Below are 26,930 nucleotides of genomic sequence, written 5' to 3'. Positions count from 1 at the left end.
CAGGTCCAGTGTGGACTCATATGGAGGAATCATGGGCCTGGGACCAGAGTCCCTGCCCTCCTGGTCAGAGGCCAGGACAGCACCTTGGAGAGTGCAAAAGGGAATGTGGCAGTGTGTCTGTGTGACACCCTTACCTCCATCTTTGGGGACCACAGGTCACAGCAAACACATGGTTGAGCAAGGAACGGTCCTGTGTGCACTGTCAGCAGGGTGTGGGGACAGGAGCAGTGTTTGGAGTCCTGACCTTAGATGGTGGAGCTGCTGTGACAGTGATTATCATAAGGAAGTCAAGCCACATTCAGATAAATCCCTGGTCTTTTCTTAGATGTTGAGGTCTAGGATAAGCTGTGCAGGGCACAGAAAATGTGGGCACTCCTCTGGCAGTCATCTCCACGGGGTTCTCAGGAAGCTGCCACTGCAGATATTCAGGAAGCAGAGGCAAGTCCTGGCTTCTCAGATTGATGAAGGACCCAATAAACTTGCCCAAGACCTAAAAATTATGGTAGACCCCACATTCATTACAGCTCCAGTTAAAATAGTGGGAAGATATCTGGGATATGGAGCTCCTCAAAGAACCCAGTGCCTGGTCATCCACACCCTACTAGCCTGTTCTCCGTGCAGGGGAGGAGGTGAAGGCATCTTCTCACCACTCTTCCAAACCAGCAGCACCAAGGGAAGAGAGGTGTCAGGCCACAGCTGCAGGAGGCTCAGGGGAAATCTCAGCAAGAGCAACTTAGAAAAGCGGCCAGTGAGGATCCCACAGCCCTCAAATCTTGCAGGAAGAGACAGAAGAGGGAAAGACTCAAGCAGGGCAAGGAGCAGGGTACCCCAGGAGGCACCGGGCAGTGCAGCCCCCAAGCGGGAGCTCTGGGGGAAGGACACTGCCTTCCTGAAGTCAATGGGGAAAAAAAGAAAAAAAATAGAAACAAGCTACCCAGCAAAACACGAAACCGAGCAGCTCTTGCCAGAAGTGCGAAAGAAGAACTCCAGATGTGGGAGCCCCAGAGGACGCCAAATGGTTTCCAAAGGCGGCAGAACACGAGCTTTGCCCCCGGAGGGGCCGGGCCGATGCGAACCGGGCCGGGTCAGTACCCTGGCCAGCTCAGCCTCCCGTGGCGGCGGCGGCACGGCCGGGCCGACCCCCGGCGGCGCGGCGCTCCGGGGCAGGCCGGTGACGGCGTGGGTCCCGCGGCGCCGGCAGCCGCCGCGCCGGGTCCGGCAGCCGCCATGCGGTATGGCGGGAGCACACCCGTGTGGCGGTCAGGTGAGCTGCGGCTGGCGGGAGGCACCGGCAGACGGAGCGGAAAGCCCGGTGGCGAGGGGCGGCCGCCGGGCAGGGGCACCCGCTGTCGGAGCCAGCCGCGGCCCCCAGCCCCGCCTGCCTTCCACCCGCCGGCAGCGGCCGCGGTGTCGGGCTCCTGCAGGAGCTCTGCCTTCGCCAGGCTGAGAACCCTGGGTAGGGGACGCTGCTTTTGCAAAGGCTGTTCCGTGTTTGCCAGTGCCTGCACTTTTCTCTGTTCTGCCTTGGGATCTGCACGTCTCCAGAGCTCACAAAATGGAAATTTTGAAGAACAGGTTAGAAAAACACCCCTCAGAAGTGACACGGGCACAGCAATCCCAGCCCAGGGCGAGATGCCCATCCCAGGGCTGCCTGAGCTCTAGCAGTCTCTTTCTGTGAGTTGCCAGCACCAAGAGGTTGCGCTAACCATTTCACACCATACAAGTACCAGGCCAGAGAGCTTCCACGCTGTAAAGTCTCCAAGATGGCACACAGCACACAAAAACAGCTCCCAGGTTTCCCTGACCCACAGAGTGAGCTTCTGCACATGGGAATTTACACAGCATCAGCGTGGCCTGTGTGCAGTTGCCTATTCCACGGCTCACGCCACCGTCTGCACATAGGTAGTTCCCTTCCAGGAGTCAACAGAGTCACAGAGCACATACGGGCTATTGCAGCTCATCCGCTGGAAGATGAGTAGGACACAGACCCAGTTTTATGTGAACAGGGCAGAGGGATATGGCTACAGTAAAAAGGATGTGTGACAGGAGGGTGAAGACAAGGAGAAACTTGTCTTTCCGTGTGCATTTGAGAGCAAGCACTGCCCACAGCCATCACCACTCCAGCAAAAATCACAGTCACCACTGCTGCGGCACCAGAACATGCTGAATTTGCCCATCCTCCTAATGGGACTTGTTTGCTTCAGCTTTCCAGTCTTAGAAAGTGAATTTAATAGGGAAAAACCCCAAACTATTTTATGTTAATAGAAAGATAAAATAATTATGAATATTCTTACTACTACTGATAATTTCTTACTAATATTCTTACTACTAATAATAATTCTTAATAATAATTGTACTAGTAGCTAATAGTTATGAGTACTCTTACTAAACCCCTAGAATATTAGAAAATGGTGTTAGTGCAGAAGTTAAATAGATGTTTAATAGGTCGTCAGCTAAAGCTCTTATGAATTACAGGTTGCCAAACTTGCAAAATACCTACTTTTTAAATAAACACATTTAAAAATGTTTTTAAAAACAAATTTATCTCCTCAAATTATTATAAAATACCCAGTGACTGTGAAATTTGGAACAAAACTTCTGTTTAGAAAGCCTGAAGATTTCTCAAGCCAGAAACTGCATTCTCATCTTGTCTGTCTTCAAAAGGCAAATTTCTGACACATTAATGTAATTCCTTTCTTTTAGCTGGGTAAAATTCCCTGACAATGAGTTCCACAACTTATTTCCCAATGTATTTTTTAAAAATCATATTTGTTTGTTTTATATGCAATAATTCCACTGGATGTTCCCTATTTCTTGTGTCATGAAAATAAGGAAATAATCATTCCCAAATTGTCTTCTCTGTGTGACACCTAAGTTCACAGCATTTATCATATTCTCAGTCATTTTTTCCAAGCTGAAAAAAGCCTAAGCTCTATAACTGAAAGCTGTGACTTTGATCACTTCCATCACCCTATTCTACAGATACATATTCTTTACAGTGATTAGTTTGTCATCACCTAGCTTGCTTATTGCATAAGAATGCTCTCAATTAGTTTCTCCAATTCTTTTCTAGGATTCCTAACACTGGATTCACTTTTTACTTCCCTAAATGTATTCAGAGACCAATCCATAATAAATTCAAAACATTTTCCCTGAGTTGCAACTCCAAATTTAAAACCCATAATTGTATATGAAAAGTCATATGCATTTCCTTTGCGCATGTAACTTTGCATGAATCACTTTTAATTCATAAGAATATATAGGACAGAAAGAAGTGTGGAACTCATAAAAATACATTTTTTTAGAGAATTTAGGATGCTTATTATAAACAATCAAATGTATAACCACAGAAATCTTTCATCTCACCCATATACCAGAAAATAGATACCAAACCAGAATCTAATTGTTTGATTGTGCCACTTCCTGCAGTTATTAAAACAATTTTCATGCATGATTCTAGCAAAACAGTTTGAAATTTAAAAAGAAAAAAATCGAGATAAACAGGTAATCTTTGGAAGTATCTCCTGAATAGGCAGTATCTCCTGGCCTTGTGTAAGGTGATTTCTACAGTGCCTTGATTTTGTTTTAATTTCTGAGGAAACAACTGAACACTTATTTCTGAGGAAACAACTAAGCACTGGAGCTCCTCACACAGAAGTTCCTGCCAGGCAGAGCAGGTTGCAGCTCCTTCCTTGACATTGTGGTCCCAAGGAACCAGAGAACAGGACGCTGCCTGGGAGCTCACGCCAAGACAAAGCAGCCCCAGGTCTAGCAAATTCCAGAAGATGGAAGGACATCAGAGGATCTACCCATCTTTGGGACTGAGTGCTTGCAATGTCTGAAATGCTGCAGTCCTCCCAAAGGAGCTGTGGTTTAAACACTCGGAGGGTAAAAAAGCAACTGTTTCCTCCGGAAGCTCTGAAAGGACAGATGTCCAAATTGTTGAGGGACGCCTGGACAGACAAAAGGGGGATCTGGGTAACCAAAAAAAGGAGCTGATTCCTTGAATAAATGAAAACTTGTTTGTTCATTTTTACTGGTACAACAGGGTGGTTCTTCATTCAGAAACACCTGCTGCAAGGTTTTATGAGCTGGGGGAGCCAAAGGGGCAGTTCCAACCACATGGCAATAGTCCTCCCTTGCTCTGGCTCTCATATACTCATACCGCATGATGACCATCACGATTCTGCTCACTAAATGCACAGAAAAAACGTTGCCTTTTTTTTTCTTTTTTTTTTTTAATGACTTAGTGTTCTGCTGCCTTAGCAGAGGATCAGAAACATGCCAGAGCCAACACGAGGGAAGCAGCAGAAGGACACAGCACAGAGCAAAAAGAAGACACACATGGGGACCTCCTGGTGGCAGAGAACCAAGTGATGAGCTTCACCACTTTCAGGACACAGTTTTGCAGGATTTAATCTGACCAAGGCTGAGGCTGCTGCTGTCCCACCTTTCACTGCAGGATTTCCTTTCCCAGCACTGTGCTCCGTGCCTCTGTGGTCACACACCACACTCATGGGTTCAGGCGGCTGAACAAGCTCAAGTGCAATCACCTCTGCACCATTCTTGTTTGGCCAGCTGAGGTCCCTGAGTTGACTCACCAGGTAAATTCAGGCTTCAGCTACAGAAGAGGGCAGGAACACAGGGGCAGAAGGCTGGGAGCAGCAGCCCTGACTGAAGCCAGCCCCAGCCCCTGTGCAACCACACACTCAGGTAAAGGAATCTTCAGGTCATTTAGCATTTATTATCTTCTTTTCCACTTGATACCGAAGATCCCCACACACACTCCAAGACCATGGCATCCTAGAAGCATCCCACACAATACAGACAGGGCAAGGGTGAAATGATGTTCCCCTTGCTGTACAAATCTTGAGGTTTGGATGCAGTGCCAGGTACCTGAAGGTGTCTGATGGAACAGATCCCAAACTGAAGGGATGCCCAGAAAACCTACACCAGGATTGCACAACAAAACATGAAGTTTCCCACGCTATACAGCAAAAGCCATGACTAGTATGGAAGGCACAAGAAACACGTCTTTTTCCATGTTTTTGTGGTAACTGGCCATTTTTCCAGATACCCAGTATCCTCTCCAAAAAAGGAGATAAAATAAAAGGAAGTAACTTACTAGTAATTAAGCGAGTAGTTTTGAAATGTGTTGTCCATATGCACTTCAGCTCAGAAACTTTTCTGACGCACTACCTACAGCATGCGTATGTGCTCCCCATCCCTCTGCCTCCCACGAGCCACACAGGCCCATGCCGTCTGTGTGTGGTAAATGTCCTTTGGTCTCTTTTCAGCCACACAATCCCAACAGGCTACACAAAGCCCAAGAGACAGGATTGAAAAGCCATCCACTTGGGCCAACACATCTTGAAGACCTCCAGCTATGAGTAACTTCTCTTTTTCCCTTGAGTTTTTCTTCATAGAAAATATGCACGGGGAAAACTCTAAGCAATGTTTATGCCACCACAGGTTTTCCCAAGCTGGTCTGTGTGGCTTTTGAGGTGAGAGGCAGTTGAGAATCCCCCTGCAGATGGGGAGGTTCCACATGAACCCACCAAAGTCATGCTGTAGCACCAGCAGGGAGCTTCCAAAATGAGCTCTAGGTTCAGGCACTGAGACTGCACCTGCAGCATCCCTTGCTGTACCAACACCAGGTTTCCACACTACACATAACACTCCAACACCAAGCTCCAGGGCAGTACTTGAGTCAGGTTTTAGCAAACCCAACTTTTGTACCAGCAACTATGGCCTGAGCAAACAGGTAGCCCTGTATGTTTGCTCCAAAAAGGGGGAGCTGCTCAAGACTGTTTCCCTGGAGACCAATGTTTCTTATTGTCCCAGACCCAACTGGTCTTTGGAAAATGTGAGGCAGTTGAAAGGACATGCTAAACAGATTGCTTGGTAGACAGTCCAACAGCAAAAGGAGAAGCAGGTCTACTACACAGACGGAGCACAAGAACTTACATCTTGGTACCTGCGCAGGGATCAGACATGCCCATGGCAGCAGACAAGCACATCTCCAGATAACAAAGCGCAACTATCAACACCGCTAATGAAGAAAAACTCAGCAGAGTACGTACAGACAAACACCATTTAAGGCAGAGAAAAGTCTCACAGGCTAAAAAGGTTACACCTCTTGATCAACAAATATCAAAGTATCTCTGGTACAGCCCCACCTCCTGGTGCCACAAAGTTTGACATATATTAAACCGTTTTCTTTCTCTAACAGACAAAGTTCTTTCTCAGGCTGGCCCGCACCATAAATAAATAGGGTGGACTCCAGAACTGGGCATACAACGTCAGGGCTGCATGAGATGGCAGCCGCCCAGGGTACACCATAGATAGAATGTTAACAGATTAGTTAGATGACCTTCTAATATTTAGCAATATAGCCATGCTACTATCAACATGGACTGCACATCATATGATTCACCTAAACCATTCATCATAGGCAACCGCTTTTACAAGTTGCTGTGTCAGGTATGGACAAATCTGCCACCAGGTGATGAAATTTCTCTGCCAGCTTCATGTGCGGTGCTGAAACAAGCTACCCAATGCACCATCTTCATGGGTATCACAGGCTGCCACCACAGATTACTCACCACTTTGTTACCTCTACTGCCCAAACATGACTGGTCTGGACTGGAGTGAAGCTGTTCAGAGTTACAAAGGAAAAACACCATACACAACTGGTATTACATGATACTTCCAGGTCTGTGCTTCCAGGAACAATTTGCAAAAGAAAAGAAAACCCTAAAGCCTAAAGGAAAGACCTTATTTCAGGAAAATTAAGTACATTTTAGATACAAGTCAAAATCTACTACTGTAACCCTCAGAGTGCATCAATGCACTCATTGGAGGAAAGGAGAGGAAAAGGATGGGCCAGTTAACTCAAAGGAAGGTCTAGATAAAGGCAGTTTTCAGAAGGTGGAAGTATTTATGTTGTAACCATTTGAAAGGCAAATAAATATAATTTCAAATGGAGGGGAAAGAGTAGGACAAGCTTCTGAGGAGGTCAGATCATCAAGAAAGTGGAGCACCAGAGAGATATAAAAGACCATCAAAGGCAGCAGTAGTCTGGAGGGCAACGGGGTGGCAGAGGGGGATTTACAGCACAAAGATCCCTGCACGGAGATTTGTTCGAACTCCAGCAAACATGGCCACAGAACAGAGCATCCATGAAGGATGCTGCAAATAAGTGTTGTTGCTGCTGTCGCCCGTCTGACTGGCTTAGATGGCCACACTGGGGTGGCCTGTGAGCACAAAGAATGCAGCTGCCTGTGACACGAACAACACTCACAGAGCTACTTACTAGTAACCGCAGCTGAGGGAAAATTAAAGAACATAAGATGTGCCCATCCCTTGCCCTCTATGCACAGGCCACCTGGGAAAATGAGGCACAGGAACTACCATGGGGTCTGCAAAGAGAGCCCGGGCACTGGGGTCGCAGGCCTGGAGTCTGCGTGCTCCCACAGGGTGAATGGGCAAAAAGACAAACACCCAAAGAAAAGCGAGCTATCATTTGTGTCCTAAAAAAACACTAAGGTTATGCACAAGGCTTAGAAATTCACAGATTTTAAAAAGTCAGAAAGTTACCAAACCAGAAATCACCAAGTACCCCAGCTTGTTCCCCAGTCCCATGTCACTAATGTTTAGACAACAAATTTCAGAAAATAGATGCTGGCCACACAGACACAGAAAACAACCCAAATCACTCCATATAACTTGAGGAGGGGGAAGGGTACCTAGCAGGATGCTTGCTGGCTTCCCCCACAGTCAAGTGCTGATTGTCTTTTTGTTGTTGTTGTTCAGGTTGTAAGGTTTTTGTAGCAAGGGCATCTGCTTGCACATCTGTGCATGCCCTAATCCCAAGCAGGTCCTGGACAAGCCACCTATGAGGGAACAAAAACCAGACCAGCGCTCCAAAAGGAGAAGATGGCTGCTCAGATCCAGTACAACAGGGCAAAGAGTTGCAGTGGCATCAGGATTTCATTTTAGAGAACTGGATCCCTCTAGTGAAGTGCTCAGTGCAGCCTCAGCACAAAAAGATGCGAGCTACTAGCAACTCTAGCCTTGGAGTTTGCACATAGATCTTAAGAACAAATATGAAAGCTTTGCTTCCAGGCAGGAAATCCCTTTTACCACACCTTTCTGATTTACACCAATGCTTGATATACACCACATGTGTCCCCTCCTTCTCTCACCCAAATTTGCAATGGTTCTGTTCCATATTTAAGTGTTGAAAAGTTAAGACCTGTGGTTACAGCTTCTATGAGAAGCTTCATTTTGAAGGGCTGCTACATTTCAACTTTATTGCCGCGAGGAAAACGGGAAAGAAAATAAAAAAAAAAAGCAACTTTCAGTCCTTCTCTAACATGAAAGCTGTTGTGAAGACATTGAATAAGTTTAAGTTCTCTCCTGCAAGCTATTGAAACATTGAAAGTGGGAAAATTTATTCTTACAAATATTTTGTAGGAATATTGTAGGAGTCCCAGGTACAATTTTTTGCATTACACTTAATTTTTCTTGTTCAAGGTGGCAGCAGCAGGTTTGGTCAGCATTTTCTCCTGAAGTGCAACTCAGTAGGCAGAGCTTACAACAAACCCTTTGCCTGAGATTTGTTACAGGGAGAAGAAAAACAAGCAATAACATCAAGATTGCTCCGGCTAGAAGACCAAGTGAGAGATTGACCATGCAAACTTACCCACCTGCCTGTGTGTGGGAATAGAAGGACATTCATCTCGGTGAGATCAGACGCTATGTGAGGGAACAGCGGGAGCAAGAACCATCAGAAAACTGGCAAATGCATCTGCTTTTTCCATTCAGCACCACACTGCTGACTAGATCTCTGCAGAACTTCCTCTGTTCCACAGACCTGCCTACTGGGATCTGTCTGGCATTAATTTGCCTTCAAAATTACTTATGGAAATATCTTCAGCTAATTTTTGTAAGTCATTGGATAAGGGGAAAAAAAAAAAAAAGAATAAGGTGATTTAAAAACAACAACAACAAAAAAAAAACGGCACTACAGAAAAATCAATAAATTCTTGCATGAGGACGTGGTATGCTGCTTCTTAACATACATGCCTTAGGACGGAGACTTGGCCCTGACTTTTCTAAGAAGTTTCTTTGTGTAAATTAAGAGCCACAGAGGTGAAAGCCTTTTGTGTAGCTGAGGACCGCTCTGGGAGGAGGGCAAAGCCGCGGAAAAGAGGGAAGCAGCGAAAAGCCGAGGGCCAGGCGGTGACTTTTGGAAAAACCTACGATGGGAGAGCGGTCCAGAGGGGGAGCGGCCCCGGTCGCGCACCGACGAGCAGAGAGGCAACCGCGACCAAGCCCGGCGGAGAGCACAGGGGCTGCACCGGGCAGAGAAACGCGGACCGACGCCGGGGTCCCCGGGAAAAGGCAGGGCTCCGCGAGCGCCGCGGTGCGTGCGAAGGCTTCCTGGGGCTGCAGTGCCCGGTCCCAGCCAGGAGCCGGCGGAAAACCCTGTCTGCGACCGGCGCTGCCCGCTCGGAGATCGGGAGCGAAGGGAGCCGGAGGACGCGGCTGGTGGAGTGGGACACGAACAGTCCCTTTCCCCGGTGCCGGCATTTTGCTCCCGGGGTCAGGCATCCGCCGGACCCACCGGGAACGGGCGGGCGGGGTCCGCCGAGCTCCCTGGTTCCCCCTGCTCGGGAAGGAATGAGTACGGGGTAAGCTTCCCTGCCCGGTGCCCGGCGGCAGCGCTGCCCGTGCGCGGTGCGGCCCCTCCTGACCGTGGTGCAAGCGGAGCAGAAGCGCCCGGCTCCCGCAGCTCCCCGCTGCCGCGCCCGCCCCCCGCCCCGGCCCCGGAGCTCACCGTCCTCGTAGTTCTTGAGGTAGTAGTCGGGACCGGGCCCGCCGCGGCTCTTAGCCGGGTTCTTCACGTTGTGGAACTGCAGAAAGTCCGTCCTCTTGCCCGCGAAGCGCAGGAAGGCGGGGGCCAGGCCCCGCGCCAGGGTCACCAGCCGCCGGGAGCTGGGGAGAGAGCGGGCTGAGGGCGCCGCGGGCCGGGACGGGCCCTCCCTGCCCCGGTACCGGCAACGAGCGGCGGCCGCGGGGGTCTGGGACCCACTGCTGTCCTGCTCGTCCCTGCTGCCCCGCCTTACGCGGGTACCACCGCAGCAGCACCCGGCTGCGGGGCTTAGCGCCAGCCGAGCGGCTCGGCCCGGGAGTTGGGAGGCGCCCCGCCCGACCGCCCGTAGCGGCCCGGAGGCCGGCGGGACCCGTCTGTACCCCGCGCACCGTGCGCCCCCCGGACAAGTGCAGCGGCGTCGCGGAAACCGAAGCGCTCAGCGCCCCGCGCACCCGCCCGCCCCACGCGGGATCGTGCCGCGGGCCGAGCCGCCGGGGACGTGGGGAAAGCGGGAGCCGGCCCGGGCTCCGCTTTTCCCGCGCCTTCCCGTCCCGCTCATTCCCAGGAGGCGGAGGCAGCAGCCGCAGCGACCCTCGGGGTAGGCGTGCGGAGGGGACCCGCTCTCCCTCCCCAACTTACCCAGCAGGGAGAGGCTTTCTAGCCGTCCCAGCGCCTCCAGGCCGCGGCCGCTCCGCATCGCCGGTGGAGCCCAGCGCAGCTGCAGCCCGGCTCTGCCCCCCGCGCAGGGCTGGAAGTCCGGGGAGCGGAGGACTCTGAAGACCTGGCCGACACCCCGCTCTCCACCCGTCGGGACCTGGGGAAGGCTCGGCTCGGCAGACGGCCCCAGTTTTGCTGCTGTTTGTTTAGTTTGTTTTTCCCTGTACTGCCTCGGCCCCGTGTTGTGCTTTTTGCAGAGGAGCGGTTGTTGGAGCGAGGGGAGCACGACATTTTTGCAGTCATAACTGATAAGTCTCCGAAATGCTTTCTCCATTGCAAATATGTGCATCTTAATGGAAACCATGGCCTCGCTCCCTCCGTCACAACAAGCGCCGCCAGCAGCGCGGAGCCCGGCGGGGCTCGGCGGCGGGGCCACCGGGACGCCCCGCGGGCGGCGTGGGGAGGGGGCCGGGGGGGCTCCTGCCTTACCTTAAGAAATCGAGCCAGCCATCATGAATGATGGAAGGGTCCAGCTGCAGGGAGAGGAAATTCTCACTGATTATCCTGACAGGGCTCTTGGTGTTGACATCAAGGAGAATGAGAGTTCTTCCCTTCACACCTGGATGTTTCTCCACCGGCAGCGCTCTCCTGTCCCCAGCATGGGAGGGCAGAGAGAAGGTGGCCATGAGAGCCAGCCCAGGTGCCATCAGGGCTAAGAGCCCGGGGGGGCAGGAGCTGGGACAGGGCATGCCGGACAGCAGGAAACCCCTAATTAACTCGCTGTCTGCAGGGGCTCGCTGGTGGCTAATTGTCCTTATCTAAAGTGTGGGGCGCTCTGCCTTTTTTTGTAATGTTTTGGTGCTGGTGGAGGGAAACTCACGCCCCTGACCAGCCTTTCTCGCAGCCGGTGCCAAGACTCCTTGCAGCCAGCACCGCCCCTTTAAGAGATGCAGGCTCCAGACATTTTTAACTTTTTGAAGGTAAGGGGAGGCTCCTGGTTTAACCCCCTCGGCTCGGGGTCCACCGGCCTGTCGCAGCCCCACCAGCACCGAGCTTTCGCTTTACAGCGGCTCCACCGCCCACCGGCGGCCGCTTTCCTCCGCGGGAGTTCCCAGACCCCGCAAAACCGGACCGAAGCCAGGACACCGAAACACCGGGGAGCTCGGGACTGGGACGCGGCGGCCGCCGCGCATGGCCCCAGTTTGTCACAGGCTGCAGGGACGGCTGAGGCGGTAAGGCAGTGGGGGCGGCCCGGGTTGTGAGGAAAGGGACGTTAATCACTTCAGAAAAAGTCCTACCTACGGGGAGAGCTCGCCATGAGCCTAGTCGGGACTGGGAGTGCTTAGACGAGGCTCCCGCTGCTGAGCGCTGGCGGCTCCGCGGGACCCGACGGTCACAGCGGGGCTGGAGGCCGCCGGCAGCCCGGAACCCCGGCACGACACATTCGGCTCAGCCGGCGCCCGAAGGCTTTTCGAGCACCGTGGAGAACCGGGACACAGAGAATCGGGCCGCCGGCCGCCCTCTCCCGCCGGCCTCGGGGCCCAGCAGTGTCCGAGTCTTGGCGGGGAAAGGAGAGGGGCGGGGGCAGAAGCGTCCCGTGTAGAAACGTCCGCACTGGGTGTGCAAAGGACAGTATGGTTCGATGGGATCGACGATGTCCTCTGCGCCGAGGCCAGTCCGCGACCGCTGCCTGCGGAACGGGCCGCTGCAGAGGTGCAAGTGGCCGGCGGTTCTCGACTCTGGGCGCAGGCTGGCGGCACCTGGCTCAGGATCGGTGGGAGATGCCGAGCATCCCGGGAGCGATGGCCCACCTCAGGGTGTGTCCATCCGAACCGGGCATCCTCTCCCGCCAGCAGCCGACTCCCGGGCAAACTCCGGGCTTCCGCACAACAGCTGCCGACGAGCTCCGGGAAACGTAACGCGTCCTACCTCGGACGCTTCACCCGGGCCAGGTGGCACGCAGGGTCATGGTGCCGCTATCTTTCCCGGCGACTGGGCTGAGCCGAGCCCAGTGCGGTCCGTCGGGGCCCCGCAGCGCCGGGGATGGGGCGTCCGCAGCACCATCTGCTGGTGAGGGGCCCGGCGTGGCGAGGGAGCCGGCACCCACCTGCGGACACCCCCGCGCCGGGGTCAGAAAGTGCTGAGGTTGCGGAGAGCAGCAGGGCTCCACGATAGAGGCACAAATCCCGCCCGGCGCCGAGCCGCAAGAAGTAGCACAGAACAGCCGCCGGACGGCGGGGAGCCGCCCGCTGCCGTCGGGCAGCCCGGCTGGCGTCGGGTGCGAGCGGCGAGCGCTGCAGGGCGGCCGGCCCGGGCAGTCCGGGCCAGGGGCTCTTCCACCGCACGGCAGCTAGCTGTCCCGGCAGGGCTCCCCGCGGCGGAACCCCCTCTCGCTCCTTCTGGTGCACATGCGAAGCCACCTGCCTTCCTCATCTGCCCCGGGCCCGGGCGGAGGAGGAAGCAGACCCGGTGTCTCCTATGGCTGCAAGGCCTGGACCTTGGTGCGCTCGGCGGAGCCCTGCACGAAGTGGAGGCACTCGGGCCTGGATTCAGGGCAAGACCGCAGACAGCGCCATCTCCAGAGGAAATATTTTTCTCCCCTGGTCTCTCTGACCCATGAAGCGCTTCGAGCCCATCGTCCTGGGAGCAGCCAGCCCTGCCCCACTGCTGGCCCTGGGTTAGCCAGGCAGTGGTTGTGCGGACATGAAGTCACTGTGCAATGAACAGTAACGGGAGAGGAGAATTAAATATACCTCTGGCTCTGCTAGGGGTGAGCAGGGAATGCACAAACCAGGATTTGTTCTGAAATCATCCCGCTAAGGCGGAGAGGGGAGCGGGGCTTAAAATGCGCCTTAGAAGAGCCTGCCGAGAGCAGCTCAGGCTGACAAAAAGCAGCAAAGCGATGCCCGGAGCAGCGAGGCTTTGAGCGCTAAAAGAAGTAAGAGGATCCGGGGAAAGGGCTGTGCAATTTCAGCTGTGCAAAGCCCTGGCATCCCGGGACAGGAAGAAGGCAATTTAAGCCTGGAAATTTGTGTTCGGCTGCAAACGCTTCAGCCGCAGTTTGCAATCGATGTTAAAACTGACCCAGGACCTGAAGCCTCCGCTTCAGAAGCTGTTCGGTTTGTGGGTCACGCCGGGAAGAGGAACACGAGTTTTTGAATCATCTCGTTATTTTATAATTTTTTTCTGTATTATCAGATGTCAGCAAAGCTTCAGGGGCATTTGTTACTGAAATCAGTGTTGCAGTTGCAGGCCGAAATTTTGTACTGTGCCTTCTGCTAAGGGTGGCTCTATTTTAAAACGAAAGTCTAGTGTGTTAAGTAGTCAAGGCAAGAAAGCAAACAAATTATCCTGTTTAACCTCCTTTATACATATTTCTTTTTCCTTACAAACATACTACTTCGGAAGAGAAATGTGTTTATTCTGAAACGTTCCTTACAATTAGTCTCTGCTTCGAACGCGAACTCCGGATGCAGCGAAGTCACTTATCTGCGGAGATATCACCAACAACATAAAGCAGCAGGGAAGGGAGCAAAAAGTCTCCCAGCTGCTAGGGTCAGCTTCCAGATTCTGGGAAGACGGCACTGAAGGAAATATTCACTTACCTGTCTCAGCTTTCCAGACCAACACCCGGAGCCTGCCCCGATCCGGTGGCCTCGGAAAAGCAATTGTACCCCATTTTGCATCTGGCAAATATAAAAATAAACCCTTTTTCTTTTTTTTTTTTTCTTTTTTATTTTCTTTTTGTGTACTTGTCTTTGTTTGTAGTTGGTTGGTGTTTGGGTTTGTTTGTTGTGGGTCTTTTTGTTTTGTTTGCTTGTTGTTGGTTTTTGTGTGTGGGTGGTGGTGGTGTTGTGTCTGGGACTGGTTTTTGTTGTTGTTGCTTTGTTTTGTTTGGTGTGTGCGTGTGTTTGCTCTAGGAGCCCTCTGAACGCTGAAGAGCTTCGGTTGCCTCCAGCGCTGGGGCGGCAGCGGCGGTGCGGGAGTGCGGGGCCCGGGGCCCGGGAGCCGCCGCTGCTGCCCGGCGCAGCTCGGGGCGGGGGCCGGAGCACCTCATTCACAGCAACGAATACCAGATAACAGCTATCTCAATTCACACCAGCTGCAACCCCGGCTCGCCGTCCGCAGGGGCGGTGAAGCGCTGGTCCTTTCTTACATTACGATGATTACTTTAGAAAGCCTGACTCACATAAAAAGTATCCATAAAGATTTTGCTCGCGGTTTTGTCGATTTGGAAATATATTTCTTCGTTTTCCATCTACTCTAAACTTGCTGGTTTTAAGCTCCAAAACAGTAATTGGGAAAAGCAAACCGGGGGAGGAGAAGTATTTCCATAAAGAGTTTAACCAAAGCACATTAAATATTTTCCCAACATCACCAAATAAACATCAATCCTCCAGCTCCCTATAAACTATTTAAAGCACGTCATATCTTCTCTTCTGTTCTTGCCAATGTACTTTCCTTTTCATTTATAAGCCGATTAGAGCAGGGATCTGTCTTTTTGTGTACATTTGCAAAATGTCTGGCACCCTTTCAGTCAGTCGCAGTTCACAAACAATTAAATCTGCGTTTAACTTCGTTATTGTAGGTAGTAAATTCGATTTTTCCTCGCTTCTGTAGAGATGCTGCCTGTGAAAATGCTTGTTGTAAATGATCTGAGCAGTTGTTGAAGTGTTTCGGCAGAGAACGGCAAAAATTATACAAAAAAAAAAAAAAAAAGAAGAAGAAAAAGCACAAGGGAAATTTAAGCTGAGATCTCAGACTGTATAAACCAGCTCAATAGAAAATGGGGAAAAACCTCCTTAGGAGGAACATTTTTAGTTCGCTAGAAAATAAATTTCTTCTCATAGATGATGGAAGTTATTATCATCAGAGGATGTGTTGTACCAAACAAACCTCCATTAGGCTGGGAAGGATAAAACAGGCTAGACAGCCTTTTAAAAAAGAAAAATAAAAAATCATCATGTCTTTGATTCCGAAGATATCAACGATGTCTGTTTCTGTAGTGCTGTCAAGTAAACCTGAGTTATGGATGCTCTAAAAGAAGCCAGCAAGGAGAAAATTCAGTGGGTGAAGATTAAGAGCACTATCCATAGATACTTTACCAAAATATACTTTCTTTTCAGACTCTTAAATTCTTGCCCTGTATCTTGGCATGACAATTTCTGAGAAGCGCAAGACCAGTGAATGTGGTAAAGCTGTGGTCATCAGAGCATGCAATTGCATGGCAGATTCTTTTTATTGAGGTTTTTGCCTCTTTCTCCATTGCAGTGTCCATCATTTTCACCACAAGAGCCTTAATGTCTGGAACATAACTTCCTAAACCTGCTGATGCCTCAGGGTGGGTGTTGCACAGTCTGAACTCCACTGCTGAAACCATTTTCTAGCACGTCTAACTTGAACAAGCAGGCAGAGGAAAACTGCTTGATTTAATGCAGTACCCGTGTATTGCTCTTTAATGTATGTGACCTGGGAAGCTCTGTAACAAGTAGATACATCTGTCTGAGCTAGGAGGACTGGCTGGCTAGGGAGCTCAACAACAGCAGGAGCAAAGCAAGCCCACTGAGAGCGCTTCCTCCCTTCTTATGTGCAAAAAGCAAGGCATCAATCAAAACCAACTGCCTGGTCAGGAGAAGCACACTTGGCAATGCTGTCTTTTCATTTTTGCCAGCATGAAAGGAACACAAACTGGTATCTCCAAATCTAGACATAGGAAAATAAAGCACGGTGGTGCCAGGCTTTCCTTTGAGAGTCAATCTATACTCACTAGTTGCCTAATTAAGAAACATATAAAAATAAGGGACAGGGCAAAAAATAAGGCATCAGTCCCATAAAGGCTGCAAGTGGGGCTCTCTCTAGCCAGCACACCATGGGAAGAGACATGAGAAAGTGGGTGGGTTAAGTTTTTTAGGCAGCTGCTGATCAACAAAGTTTGGTGGTTTTTTTTTTCTTTTTGTAATGTAATTCCCAATTCTGTGAGCAGTTAGCTACCCTGTACTCTGCTAGAATAAACTAAATCTATTATTTTTCTTTATTTTGTCTAATTTGATGCATGGTCTCAAAAATGCTTTCAAAAGCCAAGGTTACCCTAGTCCTGCACATTTCCCTATGGAGAAAACTAATGAGCTTCCAAAGTGTCCATCTCATAACAGGTGTTCTGAGGTTTTTGAAAAACTTAGATGCTTGATTTCCATAAATCTGCTAGAATGGCTCTGGCAGGGTGGTCAAATCAGGTCCTGTCCCAACACACAGAAATCTGTTTTCCTCAGTGCCTCTTCAGCAAACAGAAAAGGAAAAAAAAAGATGACTGAGACTACCCCTGTGTATAATAACACTATTCACTATTTGACAGAAACTGCTCCTCAGATCTGTGCACTTCCCTGTACTCATCAATTGCTGGGTCTGGTTTTGCTTTTGTCTTTTGTATCTTGAGTAGAAGCAAATGTGGCAGCAATTTGTCATAGTCGGAGATATAGAGGACGAACACAACAGTGAGACCCAGAGCTCTGCAGCACTCCAAAGACCACAACAGCCTCAGAAACATTTTCCTCAAACTGAACCCAGCTCTGAGGAGCAGAGAAATGTGTAGAATTATCCTCATTTCACATCATCACATAAAAAAGAAAGAGAAGTGGATACACCAATTTCACAAGCCTGAGAATGAATGCGAGCAAGTACTTGCCCCATCATCTGGGGGGAGACGATAGAGGTGAAAGAAGAGGGAACACAGGGGGAATGGTAAAAGTTCACAGAGACCTCATATTTTTCTGGAGAGATGCTTCACATTCTGACAGTAAAAATGAAGGAAGCGGACATGAGGAGTAGATCAGAGAGTGGAAGTAGGAAGATGGATGAAGTGCAAGGCTGGAGGAGCAAACGAGTCAATTATGAATAAGAGGAAGGGGCTGCGTGCATAGACCAACAAGGAGAGGGAGCTCAGGGGAAGAAACAGTGGCCAAAATTCTCTCAAGTCAGAGACACTGCCAGGACGAGGGAGGTAGAAATCAGAATCTTTCAGGTAAAGATAAAATTGTAAACCTCTGTCCTCTGTATCTATTTGATTATGACACCTCTGTCATCAGCTCTATCAGGACAACTGAGCATGGCCCTGTTATAGACAGAGACAGGAGAAATCGGCTGTGTCAAAGCTGAAAACCATTGGCTTGCATAGAGAAATCAGAAGCAAACTATGAAACTCACAGCTAGAGAGCAAGAGGAAGGAACCACTGAGAACTATGGATCATGACTGAGAATCAGTTTTCCAGATGAAGGAGAAATAAAGTGAAATGCCAGTGGTACAGAGGCAGTGGCCACCCAGGATGAATCCAGGAGGTGAGGATGAGATGAGCACCACCAAATGTGGGTAGGACAGCCAGCAGTACCTTACTGAGCTGGACTAATGCAGGAAGGGGAAGATGGGCTGATGCTGGATAGACCTTAATACTCTGCTTGCATTGTCCAGCAAAGGCACTCAAACAAATCCAGAAAAAGAAAAAATATTTTTGCACAAATTCCAGTAACAATAGTGAATTTCCTGATCTGTTCCTCTTTAAGGCAGTGGTAGAGCAACGAAGGTCTGCAAGTATTGCTTGTAAGGTTGAAAGTACTGAATGTGGCAGTCTCTTTGGGATTCTCTAACCATGCAAAGACACGGTCTGCTTGCAGCTTCACACAAATCTGATATAAACCACACCTCTCCTCCCAACAGTGAACAAGCAAATACTTCTTAAGAGCAACAGGGCAGGAGAAAAGTGTTCATGAGGAACAAAGAGCTCTGAGAGAAGCAGTTTCACAGCCCTTACAGCAACACAGGCTCACCTCAGCACTACTTTGGTGTTGGCAGGGATGCAGAAGTGAGGGGGAAGGTGCAGGGTCCCTAGCCCAGGCACAGTAGCTTATCTCCCAGAAACAACCCCAGGGGAAGAGCATATATTAATTGTGCAGGCATATCCTTTGTCCTTTCTACCAGCATCTGGGTGCTGCATTGTTTCTTCTCCTTCCACAGTTTCCCTTCTGTTAGCCCTTTAGTAACAGCAACATGGAGAAAGCTAAAAATAAAGCTGTGTAAGCAACGTAATAGGCATGCAATTGCATGTCTATTTTCTTTGAGAAAATGATGCTTTATTTCCTGTACAATGGAAAATACAGTTTGATGTTACAACTATTGAGTTTTGACTGAACGCAGAAATTTGAGTTAAACAATGACAATTCCCCCTGTATTTAGTATTACCATATGTCACTGATTATATATTTAAGTCACAGAAATGAATTAAATTTCATGGCTTCCTCAAGTTAGATTCTCTTGGAGTGGACTGTCTGTTGTTATTAACCAAAATGCTTGGAAAACAGTTTAAATCAAAACAGCAGACTTTTGGTATAATTTCAGGAGAAAATTGGTTATCACAAACCAACCACATGTCATAATCCAGAAGGCCGGGTAAAGCTTTACAAACCTGCAGCAACCACGGCCAGCATAGAGAAAGGGGGTTAATTGAACACCACTGACTCTGAGATGGAAAAAAAAAACAACAAAAACACCCACTGTGCACTGTTTGGAGCTCCCTTGCCTTGGGTCTTATTCCTTCTGCTTCAGAAGTTATCTTATGTCCCACATATCTGCTTATTTCTCTTACTTGGGGAAGTATCTTTTCTCAGCTGTCTACAGAGCACTAGTGACAATCATATTGTACATGTTTCAGGAGAAGCCAGCCTTGCACTTGCTAGATTTCTTCCCACTTTCTGGGAAAGAAAAAAACCCCGGATTTTATTTATGCCTTCTCTTTCCCATGATGATTTGGATTGCTAACATTTCTATCCCCATTAGCAGTCCCCTGGCAACTCCAGACCCTTTTCTAGAGGACCAGCAGACATCAGACCACCTCAGCTCCCATCAACCAGGAAGGAAGTGAATTGCAACCTCCAGCCTCTGGGAATCTGGCTTCAGACCTTAAAGTCAAGGTGATGTGAAGAGACCTCCCCATGTCCACACTTCCTGCCTCCTCCAGGTCAGAGCTGGAAGAGGATAGCCACAAACAGAGATGTCCCTGGTGGCAGAGGACATGGGCATTGCAGGCTGCAACACGCAGGCTGCAACGCATAAGCTGCAGAGGGAGCTCAGTGGCGGCAGACATGGCATAAAGCAGAACCTGAGTGGTTATTATTCCTAACTGAAGAGCAATGTCTTAAGGGGAGAACAGGTAAAAGGAGGAGTCTTCAGCACAAGAAGAAAACAAGGGCAGCCGTGTTGTGCTTGCCGAAGGACTTGCCAGGCAGGATACAGCTGGGCCAGGCCTCAGTGAGAGCCTCGCAAATTCATGTCATACTTTGCCAAAGACTCAATCAATTGAGCATGTGCTAAAGCTCAGTTTGTTTTGTCTTACTCGGAGCTTTGGAAGATATTTCCTATCTTGGATCATTGAAAACGCTCCAGCCACACACCTGCAACTTCTGGAGTGCATCCTCTCAGTGAGAGGCTGGCTAGCACGTCGTCACTTATGCAGGGCAAATCCTACTGAAAGCACATCAGACCACAGCTTTCGCACCAGTTTACTTTTACATGTAGCACATGTAAGCTAACATCTGGCAAGAACACAACTATGTCCTGATGGAGATGGAGCTCATTGCAACAGATGGTGTTTGATACTGTAGGACCAGGGTGGCTCCACCCCAACCTGAGCATTATTTCTCTTTTTCATCTTTACACTCTCTGGACACATCTTTTTGGGGGTGGAGCTATTGTTGCTAAGGTTTTGCAGTCACCCCAAGACTATATGCCACACTTGACCTATAGATCACTACCTAGTCCTAACATGCATGTTATTTTGCTCCTGTTGAGGCATCTTGTTGCTTAAAGCAGGATCCTAACGCAACTGTTGTATGGTACATTAATATAATATGAGGTTAGCACTATTCTGAACCAGCTGCTACTTATAGTGGCTCCAGTGAAGGAGGAAATTCTCCCTCCAAGCACACAGTAGCTCTGCCAGCACGCACGCAAACAGCACTGGTAGTTAGCAATCTAACGAGCAACATCTGGTGCCCATTTTGGGGCAAAGGATGGAAAACCAGCAAAGAGCAGCCTCTAGTGCCACCTCTTCGAGCCTGAGACCTTTATCCTAAAGGCAAAAGCGTTCAGAAGAGAAAATGCAGCATCAAAACGAATGTTGCCACAACTCTGGAAGATACAAGATGTGACCAACCGTCTCCGAAGCTTTACACAGTCACTGTTGGAGATTTTTTTGCCAGAGGTTTATTTTGCCAGTAGAAGTACGGAGAGAGATTGCCACCTTGTGGTTCCTCCTCCTGCAGTGCTATGTTTGTTGTTTGTTTTGTTTTGTGTTTTGTTTGTTTGTTTGTTTTAATTGTACTAACCACTAACCTGGACCAGCAATTTCCAAGTGCTGTCCGAGGATTTCTGGTGACAACAGTACTACGAACAAGAATACTTTCCAAGTATGTACTTAACTAAAAAAGCAAACGTAATTCAGTCTTCAGTTCCTATACTGAGCAGCTCATAACTAGAAAATCTTTCAGGAATTTAATCTGCAAGTTAATAAAGACAACTACTGCCACAGGTACATAGTCTCCAAACAGTGATCCAAAATGTGATGGCAGTGAGGCACAAAACTGGATTGTCTTCACAACATTCTCAGCATCAAGAAATCCATGAGAAATTCAGGGCTGATGACAGCCTGTGGCTTCAAAACTTTGTGTTGGTCTCAGGAAGTAATTCCTACAGGGTCCTAATACTGAAGGAGGAGCCATGTGCTTGTCCCTATCATCTGCAGACAGAAAGGCAGATGCACTGAGCTTGTCCCCAGGTAGTACTTAGGACAGTTTGTGAGATCTGTTCCCCAGGTGGTACACGTTGGGGTAAGGTCTGGAAAAGGAGGTTACCAGTTGGCTCCTCTGTAAAGCATGCCCAGGTGGAGTACCAGGCAGAATTTCCCCACTGAAGCTAGGGTGAGTTAGAAGGTGGAAATCAGCAAGTGCTTGTGAAGTAGCAAACAGTCCCTGTGAAATCCCAGGGAATTAATCAGCCTTGAAAAAAAATTAGCTGCCTGTCCCAGAGTGGGGGAAGTCTCTTCTAACACAGCAAAGTGTGCAGGTCTCCCTGGTAGCTTTTCATGCCTATCATCTGCCTGCTGAGATACTAACACAGAATGTGGCCCATTTTAACGGGTGCGATAATGAGTGAACAAACAGAATTTTGGTGGAAGTTCCTTTTTCTCCATGACGCTTTTCTGATTAGCTTCCTGCTTTGCCATTAGCGAGTCTGTAATAGTTGTAAGCAAATGACTCTTTTCCAGTTCTCCAGCCTGTTTTCAAGGCTGTCCTGGATGTCGGTCCAGGGAAAACCCAAAAGTTTCAACAGTCACTAAGCCCCTTCTTCAGCACATAATTCTGAAGGCCAGAAGCCCTGGTTGGGTATCACATTCTCCATCAGGTCTAGACACAAGAATAAATGTTAGTTACAGCGTGGTACATTTGTTTCTTAGCAAGACTGCAAACTAACAGCTATCCGCCCCTCATTTAAAAAAAGTCCCACGGGAAGAATAGAGTTGAATTTGAACGGAAAAGCTAAAGAGTTGGGCCTTGGCAGGTAACAGCGGGAGGCTGACAGCAAATCCCAGCTCTAGAGACTGCTAGCAGCAACCTTTCAGCAAAGCTGTGCTGCACAGCGCACGGGGAGGCGCAGCCCCCGCAAGCAGCGCACAGCCGGCCGTCGCAGAGCGACGGGGCGAAACCGGCGAGTGCGGGTGGCTGGGGCAGGGCCCGCTGCTCGGGGCCCGCAGCCCTCTCCAGCTGCCAGGGGCGGCGGCAGCCCCACATCCCCGAGGATGGGCGCCCGGGCAGCCCCGCCAGCGTCGCACCAGATACGGGGAGAGCGCGCCGCCGTGGGGATGCTTTCGCGCGGGTCTCGCGGGGGCGGAAGGCGAACACCCCTCGTTCCCCGCATACACGCCCCGGCAGCCCCGCTCCGCCAGCCCCTCCCGCCGGGGCGCCGCGGGCCGGCTGCCGGTCGCACGTGGCGCGGCGGCTGCCCGCCCCCCGGCCCACGTGTGCCGCCGCGCCGTGCCGGCTCCCCGCTGCAGTCCCGGTGCGGCGGGCGGGCGCTGCGGTGCCGGCGAAGCGGTATGGCGGCGGGTCCGGGGCGCGGCGGTAGCAGCGGCGGCTGGGGCCGGAGCCGAGGCGCCGTGCTGCTGCTGTTTTTCTCGCTGTCGCCGCGGCCCCCGGCCGGGGCCGCCTGGCTGCTGGGGCTGCGGCCCGAGGACACAACGCCGGGCCGAGTGTTCCTGGAGGGGGGCGCCGTGCAGGCGGCGGAGGGGAGCCGCTTCCTTCTGCGCCTCTACTTCCAGCCGCCGCCCGAGGGCAACGGCAGCCGCGGGCCGGCGGAGGAGCTGGAGCCGCGGCTGGTCTTCATCGAGGAGGCGGCTCCGGCGGCGGGGGGCAAGGCAACGCGGGGCCCGGCGGAGCGGTGCCAGGAACGCAGCGCCTGGGCCTCGGATGTGGAGGTGGTGGGGCCGCTGCGCTCGGGCGGGGCGGCAGGATCGGCACTGGCCGAGGTGCGGGTGCGGGAGCCGCGCAAGGGCGAGGCGGCGGCGGCGCCGGGCGGGCGGCTCTTCTCGCTGTGCGCCTGGGACGGGCGGGCCTGGGCTCACCATGGGGCCGCAGGCGGCTTCCTGCTGCGGGTCCGGCCGGCCTCCTCGGCTTTGGGCACCTGGCTGCTGCCGCTACCCGAAGCGGGCTGGTTGCGGGCGCTGGGCGCCCTGCTGCTGTTGGGGCTGTCGGCGCTGTTCAGTGGGCTGCGCCTTTCGCTGCTCTCGCTGGACCCGCTGGAGCTCCGCGTCCTGCGCAACAGCGGCTCAGCCGCCGAGCGGGAGCAGGCGCGGCGGGTGCAGGCGGTGCGCGGCGGCGGCGGCACCTACCTGCTGTGCACACTGCTGCTGGGGCAGGCGGGGGCCAACGCGGCGCTGGCCGGCTGGCTCTGCTCCTCGCTGCCCGGCGGCGGGGCGGCGGCCGGTGGGCTGCGGGGAGTGCCCTGGCTGCCGGTGCTGCTGTGCACCGCCGCTGTCTTCCTGGGTGGTGAAGTGCTGCCCTACTCGGTCTGTTCGCGGCACGGGCTGGCCATTGCCTCCCGCACCTTGTGCCTCACCCGGCTGCTGATGCTGGCTGCCTTCCCCCTCTGCTACCCGCTCAGCCGGCTGCTGGACTGGGCGCTGCGACAAGAGCTCAGCGTTTTCTCCACGCGGGAGCGGCTGCTGGAGACGCTGCGTGCTGCCAGCCCCCATGGTGACCTGGTCCGGGAGGAGCTGGCCATGGTGCAAGGCGCGCTGGAGCTGCGCACCAAGGTGGTGGAGGACGTGCTGACGCCACTGGCTGATTGCTTCATGCTCCGCGCTGATGCTGTGCTGGACTTCGCCACAGTCTCCGAGATCCTCCGCTCTGGCTACACTCGCATCCCCGTCTACGAGGGTGACCGGCGTGATAATATCGTTGACCTGCTCTTCGTCAAGGACCTGGCCTTCGTTGACCCTGATGACTGTACCCCCTTGCAGACTGTCACCCGCTTCTACCGCCGCCCCCTCCACTGTGTCTTCAATGACACACGCCTCGACACGCTGCTTGAGGAGTTCAAGAAGGGTGAGGTTGCCAGGCTGCCACCCCCCCGAGCTCCCTCTGCATCCCCAAAGGTTCCTGGGTGAGCAACTCCCCATGGCCTCTTGGCAGGACCTGGCAGGTAGCGGGGATCCTGGGGGGAGTTGGGCCCTGCATGTGCTGGTGTGGTGGTGACCCTGGTGTCATCTCGTGGAACAGCCTGGGGGTGGATGGAGGGCCTGCAACACTGGTCGTGCCTGTGATGTTGCAGAGACTGTGAAAGCCTTTGGTCTCAGAGGCTGATGGCTCAGCAGGTGAGCCTGTCCCACAGGGCTGAAGTCTCTGTGGCAGCCTGGCAGCATAGGCACGGTGCCTACCTCGTACCCTTACCCAGGCAATATAGTGTTTGCTGTTCTATTCTGGATGGAGGAGTTTATGGCAGTAGATTGTATTTCATTACTTAGCTCTTGTATTTTCAGCTTAGCAGTGAGAAGCAGCTCTAGAAAGTGTTTCCGTGCAAGTGGTTTAAAGGAAGAAAAAAGCCTAAACCATTAGAAAGAGCTGTACTATTTTTTTCTGCTGTGACATTATTCAAAATGCAGCAGCTGCCAGCAGCCCCAGAGATGCTGAGAGCTGTATTTCATTAACCATACCTTGAGAATACACACAGCATGTTTTTTTCCCCACTGGGAATTGTTCTTCGCTGCATGTTACTTGGTACGTCATACCATGGTGAGCAAGTCTTTAAGAAATGGCTGCAGCAGTGACATCCTGCATTATGTAATGCGGAAGGACAGCACTCAGCTCCCGGGCTGCCTGGGGCACTCTGCCGCAAGCAGAGCTGGTCATGTGAGAAAGGCCAACCTGGTACATCCCAGAGAGAGAGAGGAAGCCTTTCTGTGAGTCATCTCTGTGCTCGTTTTCAGAGCTGGGAGGAGGGGAGGATAGGATGTTTCTTGTGCACCAGGAAAGCCATCATCAGATACATGCAGGTCAGCATTCTCTCTGGAGATGCATAACTGTGTCCCCACCACCTCCTGGGATCACAGGAAGAGGAGTTCATGCTGGCATACAGCACCTACCTTCTCTGCCCCTCAGCACAACTGCAGACACACAGCTTGGTGGGAAAAAAAAAGAGTCTCCTTCTCTGGAGACATTCAAAACCCGCCTGAACACGTTCCTGTGCAACCTCATCTGGGTGTTCCTGCTCCGGTGGGGGGATTGAACTAGATGATCTTTCGAGGTCCCTTCCAATCCCCAACATTCTGTGATTCTGTGAAATCAACAAATTCTGTTGTGGTTGAGTTGTTTTTTGTTTGTTTTTTAACTCAGATGGCTAGCAAAAACATTAAGATTGCTCTCTGGGTTCAGCCTTGATGAGCTGCAGTAGTTCCACCCCCCATGCCTCTTCTAACGTAACTATTTGTCTCTCCCCATCCTAATTCATTATGTATTTTACAGTTCCTTCTTAACAGTGGCATCTCATGAGATACTGTGTTACTGAAGTTCACCAGAGGTCTCTGCTACCTTTCCCTTGTCTAGAGTCAGGTGTTACCAAAGATGTCAGGTGGCTTTGGCACAGTCCTCCTTTGCACTTTATCCAATTTTCTTTGATGTATTCAACTACTTCCTCCTCCAAATCTGTTCTACAGCCTGGTACCCTATGGATCGATAGACATATAGGAGCTGGCTTGTGGTTGCTTAGTTCACTGCCCTTTGCTTGCTCTCCTCTCTGACCTGCTTAAATAGAGATGTCTTATGTGTGTCACTCCCTGAGCTGACAGGTGCGTTAATAAGCCTTGCTACCTGCCCTGCACTTTCACATGTTAGTCCTCACCTCAAATGAAGTTTATCCAGCCTTCTTCGTCTTTGCTCCATTAAACTCTTGGCATTTTGCTTTAGGCTCTTCCTCCCTTGTATCTGTTTGCCATCGTGGATTTCTGGGGTATTTTGCTACAGCCCCTGTGTAGAGCTCTCCCTAAAACTTATTTCTGTTCCCACCTCATTTCTCCTTTGTTTTTTTAAATTACATGGCTGAAAAACCTTGCTTTTGCTCTTAGTGTCTAATTCAGCATGGTATTTAGCAATTCCAGCCCTTCCCCCAAATGTTCTTCTCCCCAGGTGCTGCTGTTCTCTTCCAACTCATCTTTCTCCTATTTGTGGGCATTTTGTCACCCCCAGCACCCCAGGTTTGTAGACAGCCGTCACACAGCCCTGAACCTCTCAAACTCTCTCTTTTCCCTGTTCCAAATACGGTTTCCCATGCTGGCTCCTGCACTGCAACAGACGTTTGCTCTCAGCTGCCTTCAGTCCCATCCATTGCCATTTCATCCCCGTTCACTTGACTATTTAATTTCTAAAATAAAGATTTACCATTTTTAATTAAGAGTCTTCATTACTGTCTCATTTTCTGTGTCCATTTGAATTATGGTGAAGCATCTCATTTGATCCAATCAAGGTTACTTTCCATGGCTGGGTCTTCTGCGACACCTCTACTAATTAGAGAGCAGGCTGATTGCTTGTTGGTTCAGTGAGTGATTAATGAAGGCCTTCATTACTTTGCACATCCAAGGTGCCTGCAGGACAGCAAATGCTCCCACTGGTAAGGCCCAGGCTCTTTCAAGGAAATTAAAGTCTCCAGTAAGGGTGGGCATTGATAACCACCTCCAGGTCCTTAGGTCCCTGACAAACCTCTAGAGAAGCCTTGCCAGCTTTCTTTTCCTTCTCCTACGATTAACTCAGGCAGCTTTTCTATCCTTTATTTCTTTTCATTATTACAGTGTTTATACAAAAT

At 51.0% G+C, this 26,930-nt stretch overlaps 2 protein-coding genes across 2 annotated transcripts in view; one reads left to right on the top strand and one right to left on the bottom strand.

Annotated features, from left to right (window-relative positions):
• HPSE2 (heparanase 2 (inactive)) overlaps window positions 1-11,301 on the bottom strand; it is a gene marked incomplete at its 3' end in the record, with an annotated part of 110,810 nt that extends 99,509 nt beyond the window's left edge. The window contains exons 1-2 of the mRNA XM_080348052.1: window positions 11,027-11,301; window positions 9,845-10,002 (exon numbers count right to left, since the gene is read on the bottom strand). Coding sequence (XP_080204178.1) covers window positions 9,845-10,002; window positions 11,027-11,286 — 418 coding nt within the window. The 5' untranslated portion in view covers window positions 11,287-11,301. The remainder of the gene's footprint in view (window positions 1-9,844; window positions 10,003-11,026) is intronic.
• An 890-nt stretch (window positions 11,302-12,191) lies between these two features.
• CNNM1 (cyclin and CBS domain divalent metal cation transport mediator 1) overlaps window positions 12,192-26,930 on the top strand; it is a gene marked incomplete at both ends in the record, with an annotated part of 29,199 nt that continues 14,460 nt past the window's right edge. Inside the window, 4 exon segments of the mRNA XM_080348242.1 lie at window positions 12,192-12,354; window positions 22,219-22,581; window positions 22,584-22,607; window positions 22,610-24,181. Coding sequence (XP_080204368.1) covers window positions 12,192-12,354; window positions 22,219-22,581; window positions 22,584-22,607; window positions 22,610-24,181 — 2,122 coding nt within the window.

This window comes from Nesoenas mayeri (assembly GCF_963082525.1).
Source record: "Nesoenas mayeri genome assembly, chromosome: 7".
NCBI lineage: Eukaryota > Metazoa > Chordata > Aves > Columbiformes > Columbidae > Nesoenas > Nesoenas mayeri.
Note: the sequence above shows the minus strand (reverse complement) of the source record. Positions and strands in the feature narration are given on the sequence as shown.